Genomic DNA, 21,402 nt, shown 5'->3' with positions numbered 1-21,402 from the left:
GTCAGCTGCTTGCTGGCGGTGTTGGTAAAGGCAGCACTCTAGTATGTGTCTCAGCATAGCTGAGGTTGTGAGTTCAACTCTCACCAGACACATCTTCATTTTACAGTCTCTACATGTACCATAGCGGCTTGAAAAGCTATTTTTCAGCCAGAAAACGACTTTGCTCACGGAAAACCTTTTCCCCTTAGAAACATGTACCACGGCACCTGATTGTGGGGAAAACCAGAACTTGTTTTTCTTTCAAAATGATGAATTTCCAGAAACAGGTCTGACCCTGTTTCTCATATGTGTTTTCCTTCTGCTGAGCCCCCTCCAACCAAGACACCGGGGCCTCTCTCCCCGGCCAATGCAACATGTGTATCAGTCTCTCTCTCATCTCGGACCAATGCAACATATGTATTGGTCCGTCTATCCTCCCAGACTGATATGGCCACTGCACTACACTAACGTCATTGGACAATAACTGTTAGTGTAGCCATTTTATTGACTCCCAAATTCACATTATTTGTTATCTGAGATACCAGTATCCATACTAACAATAACAGGAAATAACAGCAATAACAACAAGGGTCAATCTAAATGCACGCCACTTTTTGACTAGATGCACGCCAAAAAAGTGGCATGCACGCCAAAAAAGTGGCGTGCACGCCTGTACGCCAAAATAAATGGCGTACAGGAGCAGTGCACGCCATTTGTTTGGCATGCGTAGCCCTGAACGCCAAAAATACTCCTTTTTGGAAGAATTTTGGCGTGCACAAACCCTCCACACCATTTTTTTTGGCGTACAGGCGTTGCACGCCACTTTTTTGGCGTGCATATAGTCAAAAGTTGGTGTGCACCTTTTTACATGCAGTTTTTTTGGCGGCACAGTTGGCCACTGCGCCCCAACGGCATGATGAATAGTGCCCCGCCACTATGAATAGTGCCAGGATGAATAGTTTTCATAGTGGCCGAGCTTGGTGGAGTCACTATTTATAGTGGCGGGGCTTGGCGGAGGCACTATTCATAGTGGTGGAGCTTGGCAGAGGCACTATTCATAGTGCGGAGCTTGGCGGAGGCACTATGAATAGTACATGAAATATGTCATTGGGCCGCAGTGGTCACACCCTATTTTGTTGTGCGCAACTGTTCCTGTCAGGGGTGGTCTCTAAAGTGACTCACCTCTGAATATAGAAAATAACGGCGATAGCGTATAAGACTACAAGGGTGACTATTGTAGACTACAAATAAGAGAGGAGAGGATACAAGCGGTGAAAGAAGAGATAAGGCGATGAAGAGAGAACGGAGGGAAACGGGGAAAAAGGGAAAAGAGAAAGGGAATATAACTAGGAAAGCCCCAATCACAACGAGAGTCGTAATAGCTTGGGCTTGGTATTGTTCAGTTTTGGGAATATCCTCTCAATGAAATGAACTGGGGAATCCTCCAGCCGAGGAGGTTCCTCCTTTAAGTGATCTCTAACCGACGCGTCTCGCTCGGTTAGATATCTCAATGAAGAAGCTCTCTTCTCAAACGGGAATAGCTAATTCCCGTTTTAGCGCTATGGCTCTTGCATAGGTCTTTTGCAGCCTTATGGCGTGTTTTTGAGGTACATCCTCAACACGCTTGAGGCTGACAGTTCCTGCCGAAAAAATTGCATTCAACATGGTGCACGCCACTTTTTGACTAGATGCACGCCAAAAAAGTGGCGTGCAAAGCCTGTACGCCAAAAAAAAAATGGCGTGGAGGGTTTGTGCACGCCAAAATTCTTCCAAAAAGGAGTATTTTTGGCGTGCAGGGCTACGCACTCCAAACAAATGGTGTGCACTGCTCCTGTACGCCATTTATTTTGGCGTACAGGCGTGCACACCACTTTTTTGGCGTGCATCTAGTCAAAAAGTGGCGTGCATTTAGATTGACCCTAACAACAATAACAGGCCTTCTATTGCTACTAACAGGATACAATAACAGTTATTGCTGTTATCCATCACTATTTCCTGGGAAAGTTCCTGTATTGTTAGAAACACAAAAAACAAGATAACAGAAAATTTTGTTATTGTTAGCTGGTTTTGGCTAAAATACACTACACTAACAAATAATGTTAGTGTATTGGCCCACCGTTGTCTCCAACCAATTCAACAAGATTGGTTGGAGAGGAAGATAGAGGGTTCTTCCACCAATATTATGTATCAAGTATCTCTCTCCCCCTTCCTCTCAGACCGCTCTATTGGATTGGTCCAAGAGGAATCCTCCCCTTCTTCCTTTCTTCCCAATGTACAGTTGGTCCAAGAGGAAGAAGGGGAGTGTTCCCCTCAGATCAATGCATTGTATTGGTCTGATGAGATCTATCTCCCCTTTTCCCTCGGAAGGACTGGTCTGAGAAAATTTCCCTCATTCTTCCTCTCCAACTAATACAATTACTTCATAGATTAATCAGAGAGGAAGGGAGAGGTTTGAGCCCACATCCTCTCATCTTGGACAGATACACAATGAATGTGTTGGTCTAGTTTTGAGGACCTACCATCCCCCCCGGACCCATTTGTTAAGTATTTATGTATGTGCATAAACAGTTTGGTCCAGGAGAGCAGTGCAGGAAGCCTGCAGTTTTGGTACAATGTTTTTATCTCTTGATAAACTGAACATTGAAAAAAGAAAGCTGTTTTCCGCGTGCGGGAAAAACAGATTTTGTATGGTACAGGCCCTTACTTTGTTTATTTTATTTCCTTCCTTTTATCAACCGCAAGTTGGCCGCTGTTTTCACATTGTATATATATGATATCTTTTTTTTTTTTTTTTTTTTTTTTTTTTTAGTGCAGATTTGGTTTAACATTGCGCACTATGCATATTCATCTGACTGACAAAGACTGTCGAAGAGTGACAACAGTATCTATGTAAATAGAGAGGAGAAGAACAACTAAATTTCTGTGGAGGGTACCGCCATTTATTTTAATGTATGGTGTTGAGAGATGAGAAATGAGAAAAGGGAAAAAGAGGGAAGAAAAGGGGGGAGGAAAGATCCAGGGGTTCGGTGAGGTTGCCGTCTTGAGGAGATCATTGGTGGGTTCCCTCGGCGTCCTCTACCCTGCGGAACTGGGGGAGTCTGGCCGAGGTTCGGATGAATGTTTCTGTTGCCTTAAATGCTCTCGCGTCATGGAGGAGGGTTCTGGCCGACAATTCCCTGATCCTTTCAGCATAGAGGATCCTTCTTGCACTCGATCTTGCCCCGCGGAACCTGGAACAGGAAACAAGATAATGATCAACTGATTCTACGACCCCACACGTCGAGCATATCGGATATGGAGCCTTCTTGCATTTGAACTGGTGAGCGTTTAGTGGGACGTGACCTGATCGTAGCTGGTGCAGAGCGGCCTGAGCGTCGAAGGCCGTGCGCGGCGACTTCCGCCATAGCTTCTCTTTCCGGGTCAGCGAAGATCTTACCGCTGTCGCGCTGCCCTTGATGGATTCGTCGAGAAAGACGGGGTTCCGGGCCTCCGCCGCCTTCCTATCCGCCATCTCATTTCCTTCAATCCCTATGTGACCCGGACACCATCGGATCACCACCTGTGTCGACGGTGGGATGGCGTCAGCTATTTCCTGAATCTGAGAAACAAGGTATTGGCCCGGTTTGGGGGCCCTAGGGTACTTTAGCCGTTCAATCGCGGCTTGACTGTCCGTTAAAATGATAACCCGAGCGCCTGAGATCGGGAGTTGTGCCATGCGCCCCAATTCTAGCCCAAGCCTGATGCCCACCAATTCGCATTCGAAGTTGGAAGCCGTGCCTTGAGGGCCCAAGAAAGCGAGCCTGCTCGACAAGCCATCCCCCGTCACTGCCGCCGCTCCTAACCCTTCCTCCGGGTGGGCTGATCCATCCGTAAAAATAACCAAGTCAGACTTAGGATTCAATGAGTTGAGCATAGAAGAAATCGATCTTTTAGCCTCTTGTTTGTTGACCCTGTCGACCACCAATTCCAATTTCCGTCCTAGACTCCAAGGGGGGTGGGATTCAAAGAAGAAGTTGATCTCCTCAAGCCGCTTTGTCGCCAAGGGCGCCAAGGCCTCGCGCGTGATGGCCGCATGCGCCGGGCTGGGGAATGACCTAGCCTGCCACGCCAGTTCCGTTCTGATCTGTTGCTCAATCGCCGAAGGTCTGTACGCAAACCTGGTTAGCTTCGAGAGGAAGAAGTTGTTTATCCGATTTGTGGCCGTCTGCACAATACTCCTAAAAGGCCGGTACTTATCGAGATATTTAATCGGCGTGGATTTTAATGCCCCCAACGCGAACCGGGCCGCCGAGTGCTCAATCTGCCCGAGCAGTGCCGTCACTTTCGCCTTATTGCTGGAGGTGAACCAGACTTGTACCCCGTAGAGGGCCCTAGGGACAAGGACAGCCGAGATCAGCAGCCCTCGCTCTTGCTCCCTCACCCCCCAGGACGAACTGCCTATTTTCAGAAGCTGTCCCATCGTGTCGTCAGCTTTCTTTTTCACCTGAGTTAGCTGTCTACTGAAGGTCAGCTTCTCATCCAGCCAGAGGCCCAGCCATTTGACCTCCCGTTGGGGCTCCAAGATTTGACCGTCAAACACAAAAGGTAACTTAGCCGATCTGGCGTGGGTAAAAGCCACGTATTGAGCTTTCCGGCTGTCAAAAATAGCTCCGTGGCTTTTGCCCCACCGAAGTGAAGCCTCCGCTAGCGTCATGAGACCCGTCCTGGCCCCCTCGGCAGTTTTCCCCGCCACAAGATGGACCACGTCATCTATGAAGCCCAGGGAGACTTCGTCCCTGTCAAAACAAAACTCTTTGATCAGTAAATCAGAGTTGTAAAGTATGTACAGAATGACTGATAAGGGGGAACCCTGCGGGAGTCCCTTCTCAATCTTAAACTCAGCTGATTCAAAGTCCGCCAGCCGCAGCTTTGTGCGGCGACCCTCCAAGAATCGTGCTATGATCTTCCAAAGGTACGTCGGGCATCCTTTTCGTCGAAGAGAGTGCACGAGGCGCCGGGGGTCGACCGATGGATAGGCCGACTTCACGTCGAGGAAGAGGGCCGAGACCGTTTTACCTTCCCTCCATTTTCTCTTCACCCACATTGTAAGCGCCATCAGCGCGTCGTCACACCCCTTCCCTCGACGACCTCCGGAGTGTCCGTCGGGGATGATGGTGTTGGATTCTGCCCAGAAAGTGAGACGGTCAGCAAGGACGGTCTCGAGCACCTTACTGGTGGAACTGAGTAGGGCAATTGGTCGATACGCCCCTGGAACGGTGTAGTCAGGCTTTCCAAATTTCCGGATGATGACGGTGGTGGCGGTGCGCCACCCGGTGGGGAAGCAATCCTCCCTGATGCACCTATTAAAGAAGGAAGCAAGGGGGTCAGCAATCTCGGGTGCCAGAATCGTGAGAACTTCATTTGGGATGCAATCCGGGCCTGCGGCCTTTTTCTTTGCCAGTCTACTAAGGACCCCTGCCACCTCCTCGCCCGTGATGGGGGGGTACACCACAAAAGAGGAGGGTTCCGCTGGGGGAACATCCGACAGATCACATGTGCTTTCAACAACCGAAGTGCCGGCGAAGAGGAGCGCCGCCTGCTCCTCCTTGTTTGAGGTGAAGCCGCCGATCGAGTTGCGCAGTGGGAGAACGCCTCCCCCGCTCCTTGGTTTGGTGAAATGTAGGGCCTGAAAGACCGTTGTTGCGTCGGTCGAAGCCAGAAAGTTCCGCCAATGCTGTTGTTTGAGCCTGTTAACCTCTCCGCGGAACCTGTCGTTCCAATAATTGAAACGGTCAGTATTGACCTGTGTAGGGGCCATGACTAAAAGGCGCCGGCACTTATTTCGTATCTTAACCAAGGGCCCGAGGATCTCCTTGTCCCACCATTTTTTGATCTTGGCGTGGTTGACTCGTTTCCGTTTTCCCTGAGCCAGCCAGGCGTCGAGTAGCCCCGAAGTCAGCCTCTCCTCAGTCTCGTCAATGCTTAGATGTGGTGAAAGGGAACTTAGCCGGTTGAGTGTGTCCCGTGCCGTTTCCCGTAAACTCTCTCGGTCCAGCTCCGCCGGCCTGGGGGCCGCCACCCGGTATACCGGTGCCGGTGGGGAGTCTCGTAGCTCCGTGATGAGCTTCTGGTGATCTGACCCGTGGTTGTCCGAGGAGGTCAGCGTACGGAGGATTAACTGGGAGGCGCGGAAATTTGACCACGTGAGGTCGATAGTAGTCCTCGATCCCCGACTGGAAATGAATGTGGGGGCGTCCTTTTCAGAAATCAGCCTAAACCCATGTCTGCCGCACATCTGAACTAAAGCCTTCGCCTCTTTATGGGCGTGTGTGTAGCCCGGTGGGTTCCAAGATCGGTGGTGGAGGTTGGAGTCCAAACCAATGACCGATGCCACGCGCCGGTCGTTGGCGACTTCCAGCCAGCTCCTGATCCGGTCGACTCCCTCGGTTGTGCCTGGTGGATTGTACGCATTCAAAACCCTCAATCGGGTCCCTGTCAGCAAGGTTAACTCTAAGGCAATAAAAAACTTACCGCTGCCTCCCAGGACATTAATGTCCTGAGAGGCAATTGACTTCCGAACGTAAGTCACCGTCCGGTGCTTGTCCTTGAGATCTGTTGGTCGATGTTCCGGGCTACAAAAGGTCCACCAAGCCTCGTGGTCGGGAGGAAGACAAGTCAGCGGATTGACCCAAGGTTCTTGAATAATAAGAGAAACCACCGAGCTAAGCTCAGTGTTGAGAATACTGTAGGTTGTCGCTCGGCTATTATGGCAGTTCAACTGCACAATAGAAGAGGGCACGAAGTCTTTATTGCTTGGCACAAAACGATGAGTATCTACAACTGAGGAACTAGGAACAACAGGGGTTAGTATTGGGCCTATATTATTCATTGCGGAGGTGATTTTTAGAAAGTAGCCATGCCCGTTTCACCTCACATGCCTTATCAAAAGGCGTGTGGGTTTCCCAAACTCCCTTCCCCTTGCCGGCGTCCTTACAGATCACACACAGCTTTCCTCCTGAGCTTGCTGCCTCCTGGCAGTCCCGAGTCTCGTGCTTAGCTCCGCATTTACCGCACTTCGGGTCAGCCCGGCACCATTTGCCAAAGTGGCCCATTTGCAGGCATTTGAAACACTGCGGCGGCAATTTCTTGAATCGTTCGGCCCTATGAAAGCAGCCACTCAAAAATAATCCTCGCTGTTTAACCAATAGGTCAGCGGTTGCAGGGTCAGTGAAAGATATAACAATGGTACCGGCCTGCCGAGGGTCCGTCGGGTCCCTGGAGCCTCCCAGCCATCGGATCCTGAAGATTTTTTCTGAACCAAAATTGTTGTTGTCCGCAGCGATGGCGATCTTACTCGCTGCCGCGTCGACGTTGAATGTCCGGGGAATCCCGTGGGCCAGGACCGAATATGTGCTTGGCGACGCTTCTAAGTTGGGGTGGACCTGCTTGCTCCACTCATGTTTGTTGCGCATCAGCCACTCTTTGTGTTGGCGGTTTTTCGAGTAGAAGGACACGTCACCAGATGGCAGGAACCGGACGGCCTTAACCGTAACCTTCTCGCCCTGGACGTTGGCGTTCATCTTGTCGAGGACCTCGTTCGCTTTCCGGACAACGATTTCAGCGTCTACTTCCTTCAGTGGTGTGGTGCCCGCTCGGGCGTGAATGATCGTCAGGCCCGGCCGAGCCGCTGTCATCTCAGTCTTGGTCGGAGGGGGGGGCGGGGCTTTCGGCTTAGCTGCAGTCGACGCGTAGGATTTGACCGTTGCGGGTTGTTTTCGCGTCAATTGTCCTGCCTCGATGGTTGTGACGCGTCCTGGTAGCTCGCGAAGGTCCGCCATCGCGAGTTTCATCTCCTGCATGGTCTGGCGCATTTCTTCCATCGTACGTAAGATCATGCGCTTTTGCTCGGCTTCGCTGTCCAGGAGCTGAAGTAGTAAGGACATTAGCATCGTGTCCATAACAACTTTTCCGTCATGGGTTTGGTTTTCTGGGCGGGCCAGAAGGGATCGGAGGAATGACGCCGACGTGGCCTCGGTCGCTTATATGATACTCATGTAACCTAGAAGTTAGACCCCCTTTTAGTTTCCTATATAAGGAGGCCTCTACCTGCCAGTTGTTCCCTCCTCATCCCATGAAGGGAAATTCCCCCTCAGATCCTTATGCCATCTGGCTCCCACAATCAATCTACTCACTTGTCACAGTTATTTATTACACATACATATCACAGCTACTTGCAATTCACAGTTACTTGCAATTCAAAGTCATAGTTGTTTTCACAAACCTTTCACAAGCCTCTTGGTTTCAATCCTTGTTGAAGCATAGCTTCAAAACCTCAACCTTCTCTTTTTTAATTTATACTAGAGTACAATGCGGCTCCGCCGCCGCAGGCGCTGGCGCGCTGCACAGTTCAATGGCACGACCACAAACAGCCCGCCACTTTCCGCAACACATTTTGTGATCAGTTTTTGCCTTATGCCTGTAGCTGAAGGCACACTCTCCAGCCCAGTGCAAGGCGCTGCAGGAAACGCAAAGCCAATGACATAGCCCAATGATATGACAAATACCAACAAAAGCAAAGCCAATGAATTTCTTCTTGCAGTATCTCAAAGGGTTGTAAACAACCTTCCCGTTTGAATCAACCATTGGGCCCTGTTTGCTTAAATATGTTTTTGGTTGGCAATAGATTATAGCTTGAGATTTGGCTTGTGCCTACCAATGCTTTTTGGGCCCTGGACGGTAGCAACAGTCCAGTGTGACATCTTTTTTGAAAATGGCTGTACTAAAGCTCATGGTCCATTGAGGTGTATTTCAATGCGTTCAAGGCTGACACCCCTCACTCAGCCTTGGGCCATGAAGACCCTCAACTTTCAAGGAAGCACTCTGACCCTGAAGAGGCAAAAGACTCAAATCTTCTATGGGATCTTGAGACTGGGGCTATTGCAGTGGTTGAACTTGTTGCTGGTGGCGAGTTCAAGATGCTTATGACAAGCTTGCTAGCATTCTCCTCAGGCTTCATTGCCATCCGGCCCAGCTCATCAATCAGCAATGGCAAGACCAATGGCTTGGTGTCTTCTGCCACCAAAGAACCTTTCAGCATTGGGTGCTCACTGAGCTCTGCCTGTGAAGCAGGCCTTGTGAGACACAAAACTAATTGTGCTGGGCTTGTGCAATGGAAGGCATCAGCTGATCTTCTGAAGGTGGATTGCTGTGAGGGTCAGCACCAAAATTAAGTCCAAAGGTGGAGGTGGAAAGCGCCTCCACCAGAGGGACTTTGCAGTCTTGGGGATTCAAGACTGAGAGAAATTCCCAAAACCACCATGCCCCACAAACTTTGCTGTAGTTCTGCAACCTCCCATGAATCCATGAATATTTCTTGATCATCTGAAAGATGTGCATCTGTTCTAATTTTTGATGCATTAAAATCAACTTAGGTCCTCCTGCTTTGCTTGTAATACCATATTGAAGATGGTGGTAACTTTCCTGAGAAAAAAAAAAGAACAGGTGCAGGATACTTGTGGGAATACACATTTGCCCCAGTTCAATCCATATACCAAGGGAGCCAATTCACAAAACAATGATGACTTGCCTTTTTTAGCCAGCATGAAGTTTTTTTTACTACATGCCTTGTATCTTTAGCTTGGGAGGGAAAAAAATACTAATGAAGGTGGCAGGAGATAGCCAGGATTCTGATGAGCCTAAGTATAAATGTTGAGGGTGATTGCACAAAGATGGCACTGTGCGGGGGCCTTACATAAAAAAGGAAGGATCATCAGCATTTCTATCAGGAAAATTTCATCAATAAGGCCTCCCATGGGAGATACTTAGTTAAGTTAGGGTCAGCATGCATCACCACCCCAAAAATATCTCTAACAGCAGGGTAAAACCAACCACCTTGCCACATCACATGGTGCAAGCTCATCACACAGGTGCCCACCAAGAGCATTTCCACCACAGGCACGAGTTGAAATTTTCAGGATTTTACCACCTCAGCACAACCCACCGCAGGCCCTATTCGCATCCAAAATTAACCACTGTCCCTAAAGATCATCCTTGAGTCCCTACTTGTATGGAATCCAAGGGAATAATTAGGGACTTGTCCATCCCCACCTCAACTCCCTTTCACACAGCAAACTGATAAAAGTGTCTGATTCCCCTTGCTGATCAACTTTACACCGGTCACTGGCCAAATCAACATCACTTTGATTACTGGCCCATTTGACCAACACATTTCATCATTCATTGAAGTACACTCCAACCTTGTAAAATTCACTCAATGATCAGTGCAAACCATTTGTCAAAGGGAGTCCAGGCTGAGACTGTTTGTTCAAGAGAGTCAATGATTCATTCTGATCATCAGTCTAAACAACCTGATGGACCCGGTTGTACTAGCCAGTCCCGGAGACTTGAGAGTACTCCCAGTCTCCCTTCAATGACAATTTGGTTTATTGATAAGGTGTGGTTTCTTGATGAATGCCTCAGATGTTCATCAAGTGAAGTGCATTCATTCAGGATGACTGGTTTTTGCTGGTCATCAAGGAGTGTTATATACATGCTGCCCTTGGTTGGGCTCTGGTCATTGACAAAGTGTATGCACATGTGAAGTTTCATGATTTTTTAGAGAATCCCTTTGGAGGCTTGCGGCTTATGCCACAGCATTTTGGGGCAGTAGACCCGGCTGTGCAGTCCCAAAGGTCAATTATAGGGGCCCAAAATAGGGCCCACAGTGGAAATGCTCTAACCACTATGCTAGCTTTCTGTCATATAAATTGCTTGATTCTTGTTCACTGTTTACCAACATCCAGAAACCTCGGTGCCTGTGATTTTTTGACAAACTTTTTTTGCCTCCTTCCCACCGCAAAAGAGTTATAGGACACTTGATCAAAAGAAAAAAAAAGACCAATCCAATTATTGCTTGCCCAACAAGGACAGAAAGCCAATAGTGACCCATGCTCAACGCAAACCCAACCCCAAACTGAACTAAGTCCCTCCCCCGCCTGAAGCTTTGCCGGAGGGACTTATGACTAATCTGCAATTCTTGCATGAGAGATATTTTAGTTTTAGTGGTGTTTTCATTTGAACCACCAGAACTCAACCCTTCTAAGTTTTTGATGGATGGTACAGCTGCATCTGCCCCTCCTTCTGATATAATTTCAATCTCACCCGCCTGCATATTCACCCTCCTTTAATTCTTTCAAAACAACCATTTCCTCAAAATTCTTGGAATTCACCAGATCAGAAAATAACCGCCTGTGCGCCGTCATCTCAAGGTCCATTCACTGATACAATGTTATAAAAGCACTTGGGTCTCTTGGGGTTGGTTCAGTGTGTGAGATTTCTCACCAAGGCGAAAGGCTTAGCGCTCATAAATTGAGAGAGCGGCCCGGAGCTGAATCAGCTGTGGAGCTTGGTAAGCAAAGCGAACCATCTTCTGCAGTCCAAAACAGCCGCAAGGCGTTGTAAAACTGACGCATCAAATTTGATGTATGCAGGTCCGACACCAGCGAGCAATAAAATCAGGCTCGTGGTTGATCCCGGCTCTCATCAACTAAGAGCTAGAATATCAGTCAACACCAAAGGTGAGTGGCTGACATCTTGAAACTCTGAAAGCAACATGGAAAGCTAATGCTTCTTCCATGAAAATCTCAAATCCCCTAGACATCGTTGAGGAGGACAAAACCGACCGCACCGCCTACTACCAAAGAGAAGTAGAGAGACACGGTGAGTGGTCGTGTCCCAAGCTGGCAAAAAAGAAACAAAGAGGCTAATGAGTAATGCTCCGCTCAGACAAGACAGCGTCGCTACTCCGCCGTTTCGCCTAGAACAACCAAGTGGACCCTAAGGGCCAGAAACCCAAATTGGGTAAGGACAATTAAGTCTTGAGGAACGATAAGACAAGAACAGATGAGCTAACGGTACTTGCTGCCTAGACCAACGCAGGTTAAACATTAGAACCGCCGTCCATCTACTCATCCCATCCTTATCAGCTTCACGCTAAGAGAGCGGCCTAATTGCCTGCTCTTAGGTAAATCTTCACCTTCATTCCTTCTACCTAATTATGATCAAGTTGTAATTAGAAACTGTTACTAAGGAATAAAATTCTTTTAGTCGTCTGAAATCTTTCACAGTGCAGTATGGAAATACCAAATGGAGTGATGTGCTTGACATCACAATTATTTTCATTTTTATTCTGTTTTTCAAAATATATATTTTTCAGATAGATGAGCTAGATACAAGAAATATAAAATACATGAAAACTTTTTTGAGAGCAATGCCATTCAGAAAAAATGGGTCTTGTGAGGAAGGGTTGAGAAATGGTGGAGTTATGAGGAATATAACCATGAGTGTGGTAAATTATCCAGATCTCATATGCAAGAATTGCAGATTAGTCAGAAGTCCCTCCGGCAAAGCCTCAGGAAGGGGAGGGACTTAGTTAAGTTCTCCTCAACCCACTGATGGTGTTGAATTGCTCATCTAGACAAGCTGTTGTGGTTTGAGCATATGTCAGGCCAACATGATCTTGTTGGCATGCCCAACTCAGCAATTATGGTATTCAAAATTGCATAAGTTTTTTTTACATAAAATCATAAACTGCAATTTTGGCTGGGAGATGTCACTTTAAGTTTTATGCACGCTGACATCTCCCAGCCAAAATTGGCTTTATGATTTTATGTAAACAGTGGCATATGCAATTTTGAATACCATAAATACCATTGGCCCGCTCACCAGGCCCAAATGTGGTTGGCTGGGTAAGCCACAACACTTGGCTGACCCAACTGTTATGCCAACACATGTTGGCGGTGTTGGCATGACAGTCTGGTTGGATGGGTCAGACCAACTCTCCGGTGTTGACCTGCCTCTGCAGTCCGATTTCTGGCGGTCAAGCCAGACCGCTTGTTGACTGCGCAGCCAGAGCAACACTGGGTCGCTACGCTACGCTACGCTATTTCAGCGCTACGCGTTAGCGTAGCGGCAAAAAGCGCCCCTCTATTTTGCATAGCGTTAGCGCGCTGTTAGCGCCGCTACGCTGCGCTAATTTTCAGCGGCGCTAACAGCGCACCAATTCTTTGTTAGCGTTAGCGCGCCGCTACAGTCGCTACGCTACGCTGCGCTGCGCTACAGCGCTTTTAGCGGAAAAATGCCCTTTTTTCCCGCTAAAGGCGCTGTAGCGCAGCGTAGCGCGCGCTCTTTTGCGCCCTGCATGTGTAGCGTTAGCGCAATTGCGCGCATCTGCGCTAACGCTACGCTATCAGCTAAAATAGCTGCGCACCGCGTGCGCGTAGCGTTAGCGCATATGCGTGCAATTTCGCTAACGCTACGCTAAAAAATAGCGCATTTGCGCTGCGCTACGCTACGCTAACCGCTATGGTTAGCGTAGCGACCCAGTGTTGGCCAGAGGCAACCTGTCCAATGCAAATCTGAATTCAGATTTGAGCAGTGATGTACTGAATTCAAAATTGATGCCTTCAAGACAGGACCCCAGAAAGCCCCGACCAAGCCGCCTCATGTAAATTTTGCCAATTCCGTGTTTTGGGTACATGGGGAAATTGGGTTTTTCCCAATTGGACCCGGTTTAGATACATAGTACATGAGGAGGATTTTTTTGGGAGAAAGGCCCACCATGGCAAAATTGGACAAAATAAAGCCTGTTCTGGTTGGGAATTGAACCCAAGACCTAAATATTTGGTTTTTCTTTCCAGGCAAACCCCCAAAAGTACCAGTTACATTACCATCTTGGATAAGTAAATCAATTTAGATATGTATCCGGTGATTTACATGGGGAGCATTTTGCAAAAAAATGTCCCCAGGATACGTGCTACATGAGATGGCTTTGTAGGGGCTCTCCAGGGTCCTTTCAAGACGCCAAATATGACGAGTTGAAGGCGCCCGGACGCGTCCGTGGCGGTGTCCGGATGAAACCTTAAATTGTACAACCGCCGCCCCGACCAGGTGACACCAGTGATATGACACTTTCCGATGCGTGACAGGTGATGCGGAGGTGTTACTTTCTGACGCGTGACAGGTGGTGTGGAGTCAGCCAGTGGCAAACCGTCGTCATCACCCCAAGACAAAGCAACTTAAACCAGTTACCACTCCGATCCAGGCGATTGACAATACAACAGAATGGCCCTCAACCCTCATCAAAAAAAGAAAGTAGACATCAGTGTCAGTCATCTCAAGCATCACCCTGGTTTCTCCTCCAAGCTGTCTCCCGTGCTTATTCGATTTCAAACCCTAACTTTGCTCTTCTTTCGTACCTTTGATCGCTGCTATAACAGGCCATGTCCGAGGAAGAACAGAAACTCTTCCGTCTTTACGGCAAACTTCCCCCGAAGAAAAACGTTGCCAAGCACAATCTAATGGTACGTCGACCTAGAACAGACGACCCCATCATGCGTGCATATACCCTGCTTTTCGAGAAGCCATCCAAAGTTTGCAAACGCATGTGGGAATTCTAACCCATGTTGCCCTTCGACGATGACGGTCTACAGGAGCGTAAATATTTCGATTCCGGAGATTACGCCTTATCGAAAGCCGGTAAAACGGCCCCTCAATCGGTCGGCACAACGATACCTTCTCCTGAAAATATCCATCATGCCACCCATTCGACTATCTCCACTCCTACTACAGCCCAACATCCGGTCATGAATCACCCGAATGCGGAGTGGTAAGTACTATAATGTTCTTTTTCCAAATCCAAGCTCACTCGAGTCTAGCACTTCCTGAGCGCCCATTTCGCCCATCCCCTCCTTTTTTTCCCGCTGCATCTACTTCCTAGCAATCCTGCGAATGCTGGGGTATTGCCGAAGCACGGGGCGGATGGCGCGGTCTTGGAATCGATCGACAACGCTATCGTCACTGATGCGAGCGTCCACCCATCAGCCGAACAATCAATTGAGCCCACCCAGCCGACCGATTTACAGCCCAGCGTCTAACTTCATCGTCTAGCAACATACAGTGCCTTAACCCTCTTCTCTGTAACACCGCAGCCGCAAAATGTTTTTTTTTAACTTTGACCACTACGATCGTCGGCTCAATGTGACCCTTCACCTTTGTACTGTATATTTTTGGCTCTACAGAAGTAGTAGAATCGCAAGATATCAACTACAAAAATAAGGCCTGGTTACGTGGTGAGTTATATACACACACATGTAATAGTTTCTGGTTCTTTCATGTTTTTGCACATGATGTTTTGCAAAGTAGGAATAGTTTGGCCTTTTCAGGTCTAGTTAACGTTGTTCACAAAGAAAACTGTTCAGCTACTGCTTATATGTACATGTATATATGGTTTGATGACAGATTAAAAACATCAGGCGGATCTTCCGTCCCACCTTCCTCATTCACATTGGTATGTCAACACAATGTCCCCCACTCACTATTGAAAGATCAGGCAAGTTGGATGGAAGAAAAAGAAAGTGCGTGTGTCACGGGGTCCTGACTGTCCTGCTCAGTGCTGGCAGAAAGAACAACTTTGAATTTATCTCTCTTTTTTGTTGAGATTTGAGGGCCGGAGGAATGAGCATTAAAAAAATAATTACACACAGACAAGAAAACAAAACAAAAATGGAAATAGAGGAAAATTGGTAGGTTTAAGAAAGGGAATCAATCTCCGAGGAATTCAGCTCATTTTTTATCGTGGTTTCTGGATGTTTGTTGTTGATAGTGATAAGTTGGGATAGTAGATAAATAAGTGATCTAGTGTTTGATAAGTGGATTGGATACACTCATAAGGCAGGGAAAGAGAGAAGAGAGAGAGAAGGAGAGAGAGAGAGGTAGTTGAGAGCTAATCCAAACGATCAATTTTCTCTTATGAATGAATAAATGCTTTGAATTGCAGGTGTGTGTATGTTTTATCGACTTAAAAACCTCTCCCACTTTCTGACTATGACCTGAGTCTTCTAATTACCGCTTAGGATGTATTCAATTGCTGCTTCGACACTTCCTCCACTAGCCAATAGAGCCCTCACGTTCTGTCTAGCATCCTACGGACCCAGAGAAAGAGGATGATCAGCGGACTAGAATAAGAGTAGCTTTTGGAGTCAGATGAGGCAGAGGAGGCATTTACGGTGAATCCCATGCCTTGCAGTTGTCCGAGCTGGACCTCGAACCGTTCTTCAGGGGGTCGTGGATCGGCAGGTGGAGGAGCGGCCATAGGGAATCCCATTCCCTGTTGCATCATCTGTCCCAACGGACTATTCATCAACGCCAGTGGGTCCATTCCTCCCAGTCCCGCAGCCGGATTGGCGGGGGGAGCGCCGGCAGTGGCTCCCGGGGTCGTCGCGTGTGCACCCAGTGCGGCCGCGATCGGGTCCGTCGCACCACCCGCCCCAGCGAGGTTCATATCCCCAAACGGGCTTGCTCCTCCCGACCCTCGCATCGCTCCATGCATGCCTCGCATCAGATCAGGGTTCGTTAGCATCTGTCGAAACATCGGCGATCGCAGCATCTCTCGCACTTGAGGCCCCATGGATTGAAGTCGAGGATCACTGGCAATCTGCTCAGCCGACCAAAGACAAAACAAAAAAACAATTTCTGTAAACACTCTTATACGTGCATCCTTTCAAGTCCAACTAACTGACCATCTGCTCGACTATCGCAGGGTCTTCCAACAGTCTAGCGGCACTTTGTAACACTTGAGGATTGTTCATCATGTTCATTGCCATATTGGGATCATTGGTATCTAATCAAATGATAGTAATTAAATCAGTACTGTTGGTGGCGCTTCCAATTTACAAAATTACTCTTCTTGGCGGCTGAGAGAAGGAGGAGAAGAACTCAACTGATCCCGAGGTCGGCGAACGGGTTGAAGCCAGGAATTTGGTTGGTAGCATTGAGCAAAGGAGCCAACGGGTTGCCGGCGATCTGTTGTCCGGCGTTCAAGTTCGAGGGGATCTGCTGTGTGGCTGGTGTTGGGTTTGAAGGTCGAGGCGCGCCTTTGACCATATGTATTGAGTGGCCTGATTGGATCTTGTATTCAGACAGCAAGCTTTCATCCTTGAGGACTCGACCTGAGTAAATTACTGATGATTTTGCAGATCAGTTTAGTGATCAAGATAAGCCCCTTAGAGGATACAGGTGTGGAAACAAAGACATCATTTGAGCTGTCTACTTACGCCTCTGATTTTCGGCTTCGACCGTTGGATTGGTGCTTTCGGAGATAAGCTTCTTGAGATCCCAGACGGTTTTTGACAAGCTGATCGACAGCGACAACTTCGAATCGGAGGGAGCTTTGATGTTGATAGTGATCTGAGGTTCAGTAGCAGACTCGGCTGAAGAAGTGGTAGGTTCTGGGGATTCGGAAGTAGACATGTTATCTAAATATCTAGCGGTTTGTTTGCTGGTTGGTTGTTGGCTGAGGATGGAGGATGAGGGGTGCCAGTCTCATGCCAAGTGGAAGTCGGAGATCTTGTTGGGAGGAAACAGTCATCCTTACGTAATCAGGCTCACCCGAACCAGGCTACCAGAGACCGAAGAGACGGCTCGGGGGGCTCGGAGACGACCCCGGCCAGCGTCATTGAATTCTCCGAACTGCACATCAGCAGATGGTGCACTTTTCAGGTCTCAATTCCATGCTGGTCTTGTTTTTTCTTCTTTTTTTCATGACACAAACAGCCAGGACGTTTTATCTAGGATGGACATCATTAAACCACCCCCTTGAGTGTTTCATAGGCTGCGACATGCTCTTCAATCCCCTTGAACGAAGCAACGGCTCACAGGAAAGAGAATATGTGGTGGATACTCAAGCAGATGGTCCCAAAGACGGCTTTCTCAAGGGGTTTGACTGAGCAATTCAAGCGGTCTCACTCTGACCACCCACTTCTTTACAAAAAGAAATGGGCCTAGAGCAGTTGCCCTGGGCAAGATGTGGTTATCGACTGATGTACAAACAACGCCAAGAAAAGCAATCGATTACATAGATGGGTACAGTGTGAGATGGACCGGGGATACATCCATCGAGCCAAGCAAAAAGGATTCTAGTTGGATGATGATTTACTACTATGACTGTCGATCGGTGAGAGGGGAGTGTTGATCGGGGTACCAATCGTGTTCGAAGTTGATGATCGGGATATCAGCCTCTGAGAGGGCGAGTTTCGGGGGCGATCTGAGCGGGCTAGACGGGGGGAGCTGGAGGACAGGAGGGGGGAGCTTGGGGGGAGATCCGGAGGAAGAGAGGATCGAGTTGGGCTGGACGAGGTTGGTGAGCGAGCGCTCGACCAGCCGGGTATCCCTGATCCGCCGGTTCAGGAAGCCCAGACAGCTCGGCGTGTTCGGGTCCTGTTCGTCCGCCTTCAGGAACTCGGTCGTCAGCAGGTTCGTCATCGGCTGGGTCGTCGTCGTTTGTTGGCGTGTAAGATGCTCGGGTGGGATGACTGTCGCTGAGGACGGCATGGACTATTGCAAGTTTTTTTTTTTTTTACAACCAGAAGAAATATGCAAATCAGCAGGAACAGCTTTGTTTGGGCGACGTTTGAGAGGAAGCATCTACAGCGGTGTGTATCCATGTATGCTTGGCGGGCAAGGAGGGCAGATGGGGCAGGCCTCCGATCCGTTCAGAGTTCGGCCGGCGTCGCTTGGGATGAGAGGAGGCCATCACGATGTCGGCGCCGTTGCCATCCTGTGCGTCCTCGCTCTCTGGGTCCGAGGGGAGGAAATCGAGGGTGGGATCTGACGGCTTTTCGGACCTAGCTCTCGGGATCTCGAACTTGACTTCTGGAGACCCCAAAAAAGTAAACAAATAATAATAAAAAAAAAACCCTCCCAACGTGAGGTTCTAGGCTCATGATTTCCTGGTGAAGGGGGCGGATGCGTGGACGGACCTTGGCTGGGCGCAGGCTGCTCGATGGATAGGATCTCGTTCAGATGGTGCAGCTCGATGCCCTGGTCGGCGCAGGCCGCAAGCATGTCGCGAACATTAGGCCGGGAGCGGTTCGAGAGCTGGGCGAGCTCGTAAGCGAGCTGCACGATCCCGTCCAAGACTATCAAAAAGAAAAGAAAAAAAACCAAGTCAGGGCGCGGAGGAAGAGGAAGAGAGGGGCTCATCCAGGAGGAGATGGAACTCAACGGCCACTGACTAGTCCTTCGAGGTCCTCGACCACCGAGCGATGCGAGACATGCGTGAACCCCGCCGCGCTCAGCTGGGTCGCGATCAGGCGGAGCAAGCCGAACCGCGCCGTCTCTTCGCTGATCTGGATCAGCTCTGCCGGCCGCTCGCTCGGCTTCTGGTGGTGGCGCCGGTGCGGTCGTCGGTCCTGGGCTGGGTTCATCTCGGCTGGCTGGCTGGCTGGCTGGCTGGCTGGCTCGGAGGATGTGTTTTTCTTTCCCGGAAGCTTCGACTTCCATCCTTGGACCTGTCACAGCCCCACCCTGCCTGTCACGCGCCGACTCACCTTCCAGGCGGTTCCTGCCATGTCACGCTTCACCGGCCACACCACCACCACCTCGACACCTTCCTTCTTGATGTTGGACACCGGCAGACTATGGTCAGTAAGCTCACCACCCATTCGCGTGGAAATTAGTAACAAAAGCAAGAGCTGTGACTGATGCTGGCTCTGTCTCCACACACAGGATAATCGGGACGACGAGCTTGATCAGTTTCATCGCCTTCAGCCCCCAGATCTTCATCATCATCCCACTCTTCGACCATCCATCGACCAATCCAGACTGTCTGGGCCTGCTCGTCCCCTTCAACATCCTCGTCGGCCTCCTCTTCATCCACTACTTCCTCTGCATCACCACCGATCCCGGTAGAGTACCGAAGGAATGGGTTCGCGCTCCCTCTCCCGATTAGATCATGGCTTGGTCTGATTCTTTCGGTGCTCGCAGGATCCTGTAGGGCTGATCGAGAGTGAGGAGAATGGTCGCGCTAAGCTACTCTCGCTTGGTCAGCTCAGGTTCTGTAGGGCTTGTAAAGTCTCCAAACCTCCGCGAGCTCACCATTGTAGAACTTGTAAGAGGTGAGAGTCTTTCTACCCACACACAAAGTTTGTTGATTTATCGGGTATTGATCCCTACTTTCTTTCTGCAGATGTGTACTCAAAATGGATCATCACGTTCGTCCTCTCGACACCCCAAGCATCCCCTTCTGTCTAGAATTTCATCACACACGGAAACTGACAATCTAACTGAGCAACAAATTGCTGTTTTTTTTTTTTTTGGAAAAGAATAGTGTCCATGGGTTAATAATTGTGTAGGATATCATAACTATGGTCATTTTCTGAGGTTCCTGGGATTTGTTGATCTGGCGTGTTGGTATCATATCTGGATGATCAGTAAACGAGTCTTTGGTGAATTTGCTTATGGGGTATATATACATACACACACTCCACCTTTTTTCCTACCCCCTCCCCCCCCCAAACATTATTTGCAACAAGAACAAAAAAACTGATCTTATTTTGGGATTTAATATGAACAGCCTGAACCGAGCAAGACGGAGATGATTTTTCTAGTGTTGAATTATGTGGCCTGTTTGCCGGTCATCCTGGCCGTTGGGGTCTTCAGTCTCTACCACCTCTGGGCAGCTGTCAGTAACACGACGACGATCGAGGGCTGGGAGAAGGAGAAGGCGCGCGAGTTACGCAGGAAGGGTCGGATCCAACAGGTATGTATTTTTCTTTGGCTCCCTTACATCTGTCTGCGTTTCGTTTAGTGCTGAGGGACGTGGAAACGGCTTAATAAATCCATCCATCCCAGTTCTCGTATCCTTTTTCGATAGGTATCTATCGCAATTTGCAAGCTGTACTAGGTCGTAACCCGTTGTTGTGGTGGCTGCCTCAGCGGATGTCAGGCGATGGACTCCGATACCCTACTGATGCGGCGATAGGTTAGGAAGTTTATGCTATTCAAGGGGAGAACAGCGGAGACTGATGGTTTGGGGGCTGGTGGACTTTCTCTCTCAGATCCGTTGGAGCAGTACTTGTGGCCTCCCCGGGACCTGTTCACACGCCGAGCGCCGCAGTTGAGGAGGAGACAGTTTGAGCAGGAAGCGTTTACGTATGGGGACGAGCGGCTGAATCCGGAGCTTGTTCCGAGCCGGACGAAGTCCGTCCATGCCGGCGTTCCCCGCCGGACGGTCTCGCCCTACCATGCGGACTACGCGCTGGAGAATGATGATGGGGAGTGGGAGGAAGAGTCGGACTCGGGCCGGCTTGCGAACGGACATGTGGTCGATTTCTCGGGCTCTGATGACGAGGAGCCGTTGAGTACGCTTGTTGCCCGTCGAAAGCATCAGCCGACGGTGGTGGCTAGGAGGCCGTTGGTCAGACGGGGCAGCGAGGGCGTCGAGATCAAGTCTGTTGGACCCCGCTGGTCCTCCTCCTCTCATCATCCTTGCGCCGAGGAAACTCGGCCGGCGGATGATGGTCGCTGGCTGGAGGTGGAGGGCAGCGAAGGCTCGGATGGCTGGGATTGAGGGATGGGCGTGTCTTTTTGTTTGCATACAATCCTACT

At 49.3% G+C, this 21,402-nt stretch overlaps 4 protein-coding genes across 4 annotated transcripts; 2 read left to right on the top strand and 2 right to left on the bottom strand.

The window, feature by feature from the left end:
* Positions 1-14,079: 14,079 nt before the first annotated feature.
* On the top strand, positions 14,080-14,891 carry PtA15_8A404 (uncharacterized protein; the record flags this gene model as incomplete). The annotated part of the gene is made up of 4 exons (XM_053171831.1): positions 14,080-14,121; positions 14,235-14,318; positions 14,448-14,623; positions 14,735-14,891. 4 exons carry the CDS (start codon positions 14,080-14,082, stop codon positions 14,889-14,891), a joined length of 459 nt encoding a protein of 152 aa, XP_053023055.1.
* A 963-nt stretch (positions 14,892-15,854) lies between these two features.
* Positions 15,855-17,265, bottom strand: PtA15_8A403 (uncharacterized protein; the record flags this gene model as incomplete). Its single annotated transcript, XM_053171830.1, has 5 exons — positions 15,855-15,938; positions 16,022-16,450; positions 16,536-16,636; positions 16,737-16,976; positions 17,070-17,265. 5 exons carry the CDS (start codon positions 17,263-17,265, stop codon positions 15,855-15,857), a joined length of 1,050 nt encoding a protein of 349 aa, XP_053023054.1.
* Positions 17,266-17,952: 687 nt separating this feature from the next.
* PtA15_8A402 (uncharacterized protein) lies at positions 17,953-19,220 on the bottom strand (the record flags this gene model as incomplete). Its single annotated transcript, XM_053171829.1, has 4 exons — positions 17,953-18,348; positions 18,443-18,666; positions 18,774-18,932; positions 19,019-19,220. 4 exons carry the CDS (start codon positions 19,218-19,220, stop codon positions 17,953-17,955), a joined length of 981 nt encoding a protein of 326 aa, XP_053023053.1.
* A 142-nt stretch (positions 19,221-19,362) lies between these two features.
* Positions 19,363-21,364, top strand: PtA15_8A401 (uncharacterized protein; the record flags this gene model as incomplete). The annotated part of the gene is made up of 8 exons (XM_053171828.1): positions 19,363-19,436; positions 19,522-19,720; positions 19,780-19,910; positions 19,982-20,006; positions 20,123-20,257; positions 20,369-20,554; positions 20,647-20,776; positions 20,853-21,364. The coding sequence occupies 8 exons, from the start codon at positions 19,363-19,365 to the stop codon at positions 21,362-21,364; spliced, it is 1,392 nt and encodes a 463-aa protein (XP_053023052.1).
* Positions 21,365-21,402: the final 38 nt, after the last annotated feature.

This window comes from Puccinia triticina, chromosome 8A (assembly GCF_026914185.1).
Source record: "Puccinia triticina chromosome 8A, complete sequence".
Classification (NCBI taxonomy): domain Eukaryota; kingdom Fungi; phylum Basidiomycota; class Pucciniomycetes; order Pucciniales; family Pucciniaceae; genus Puccinia; species Puccinia triticina.
Note: the sequence above shows the minus strand (reverse complement) of the source record. Positions and strands in the feature narration are given on the sequence as shown.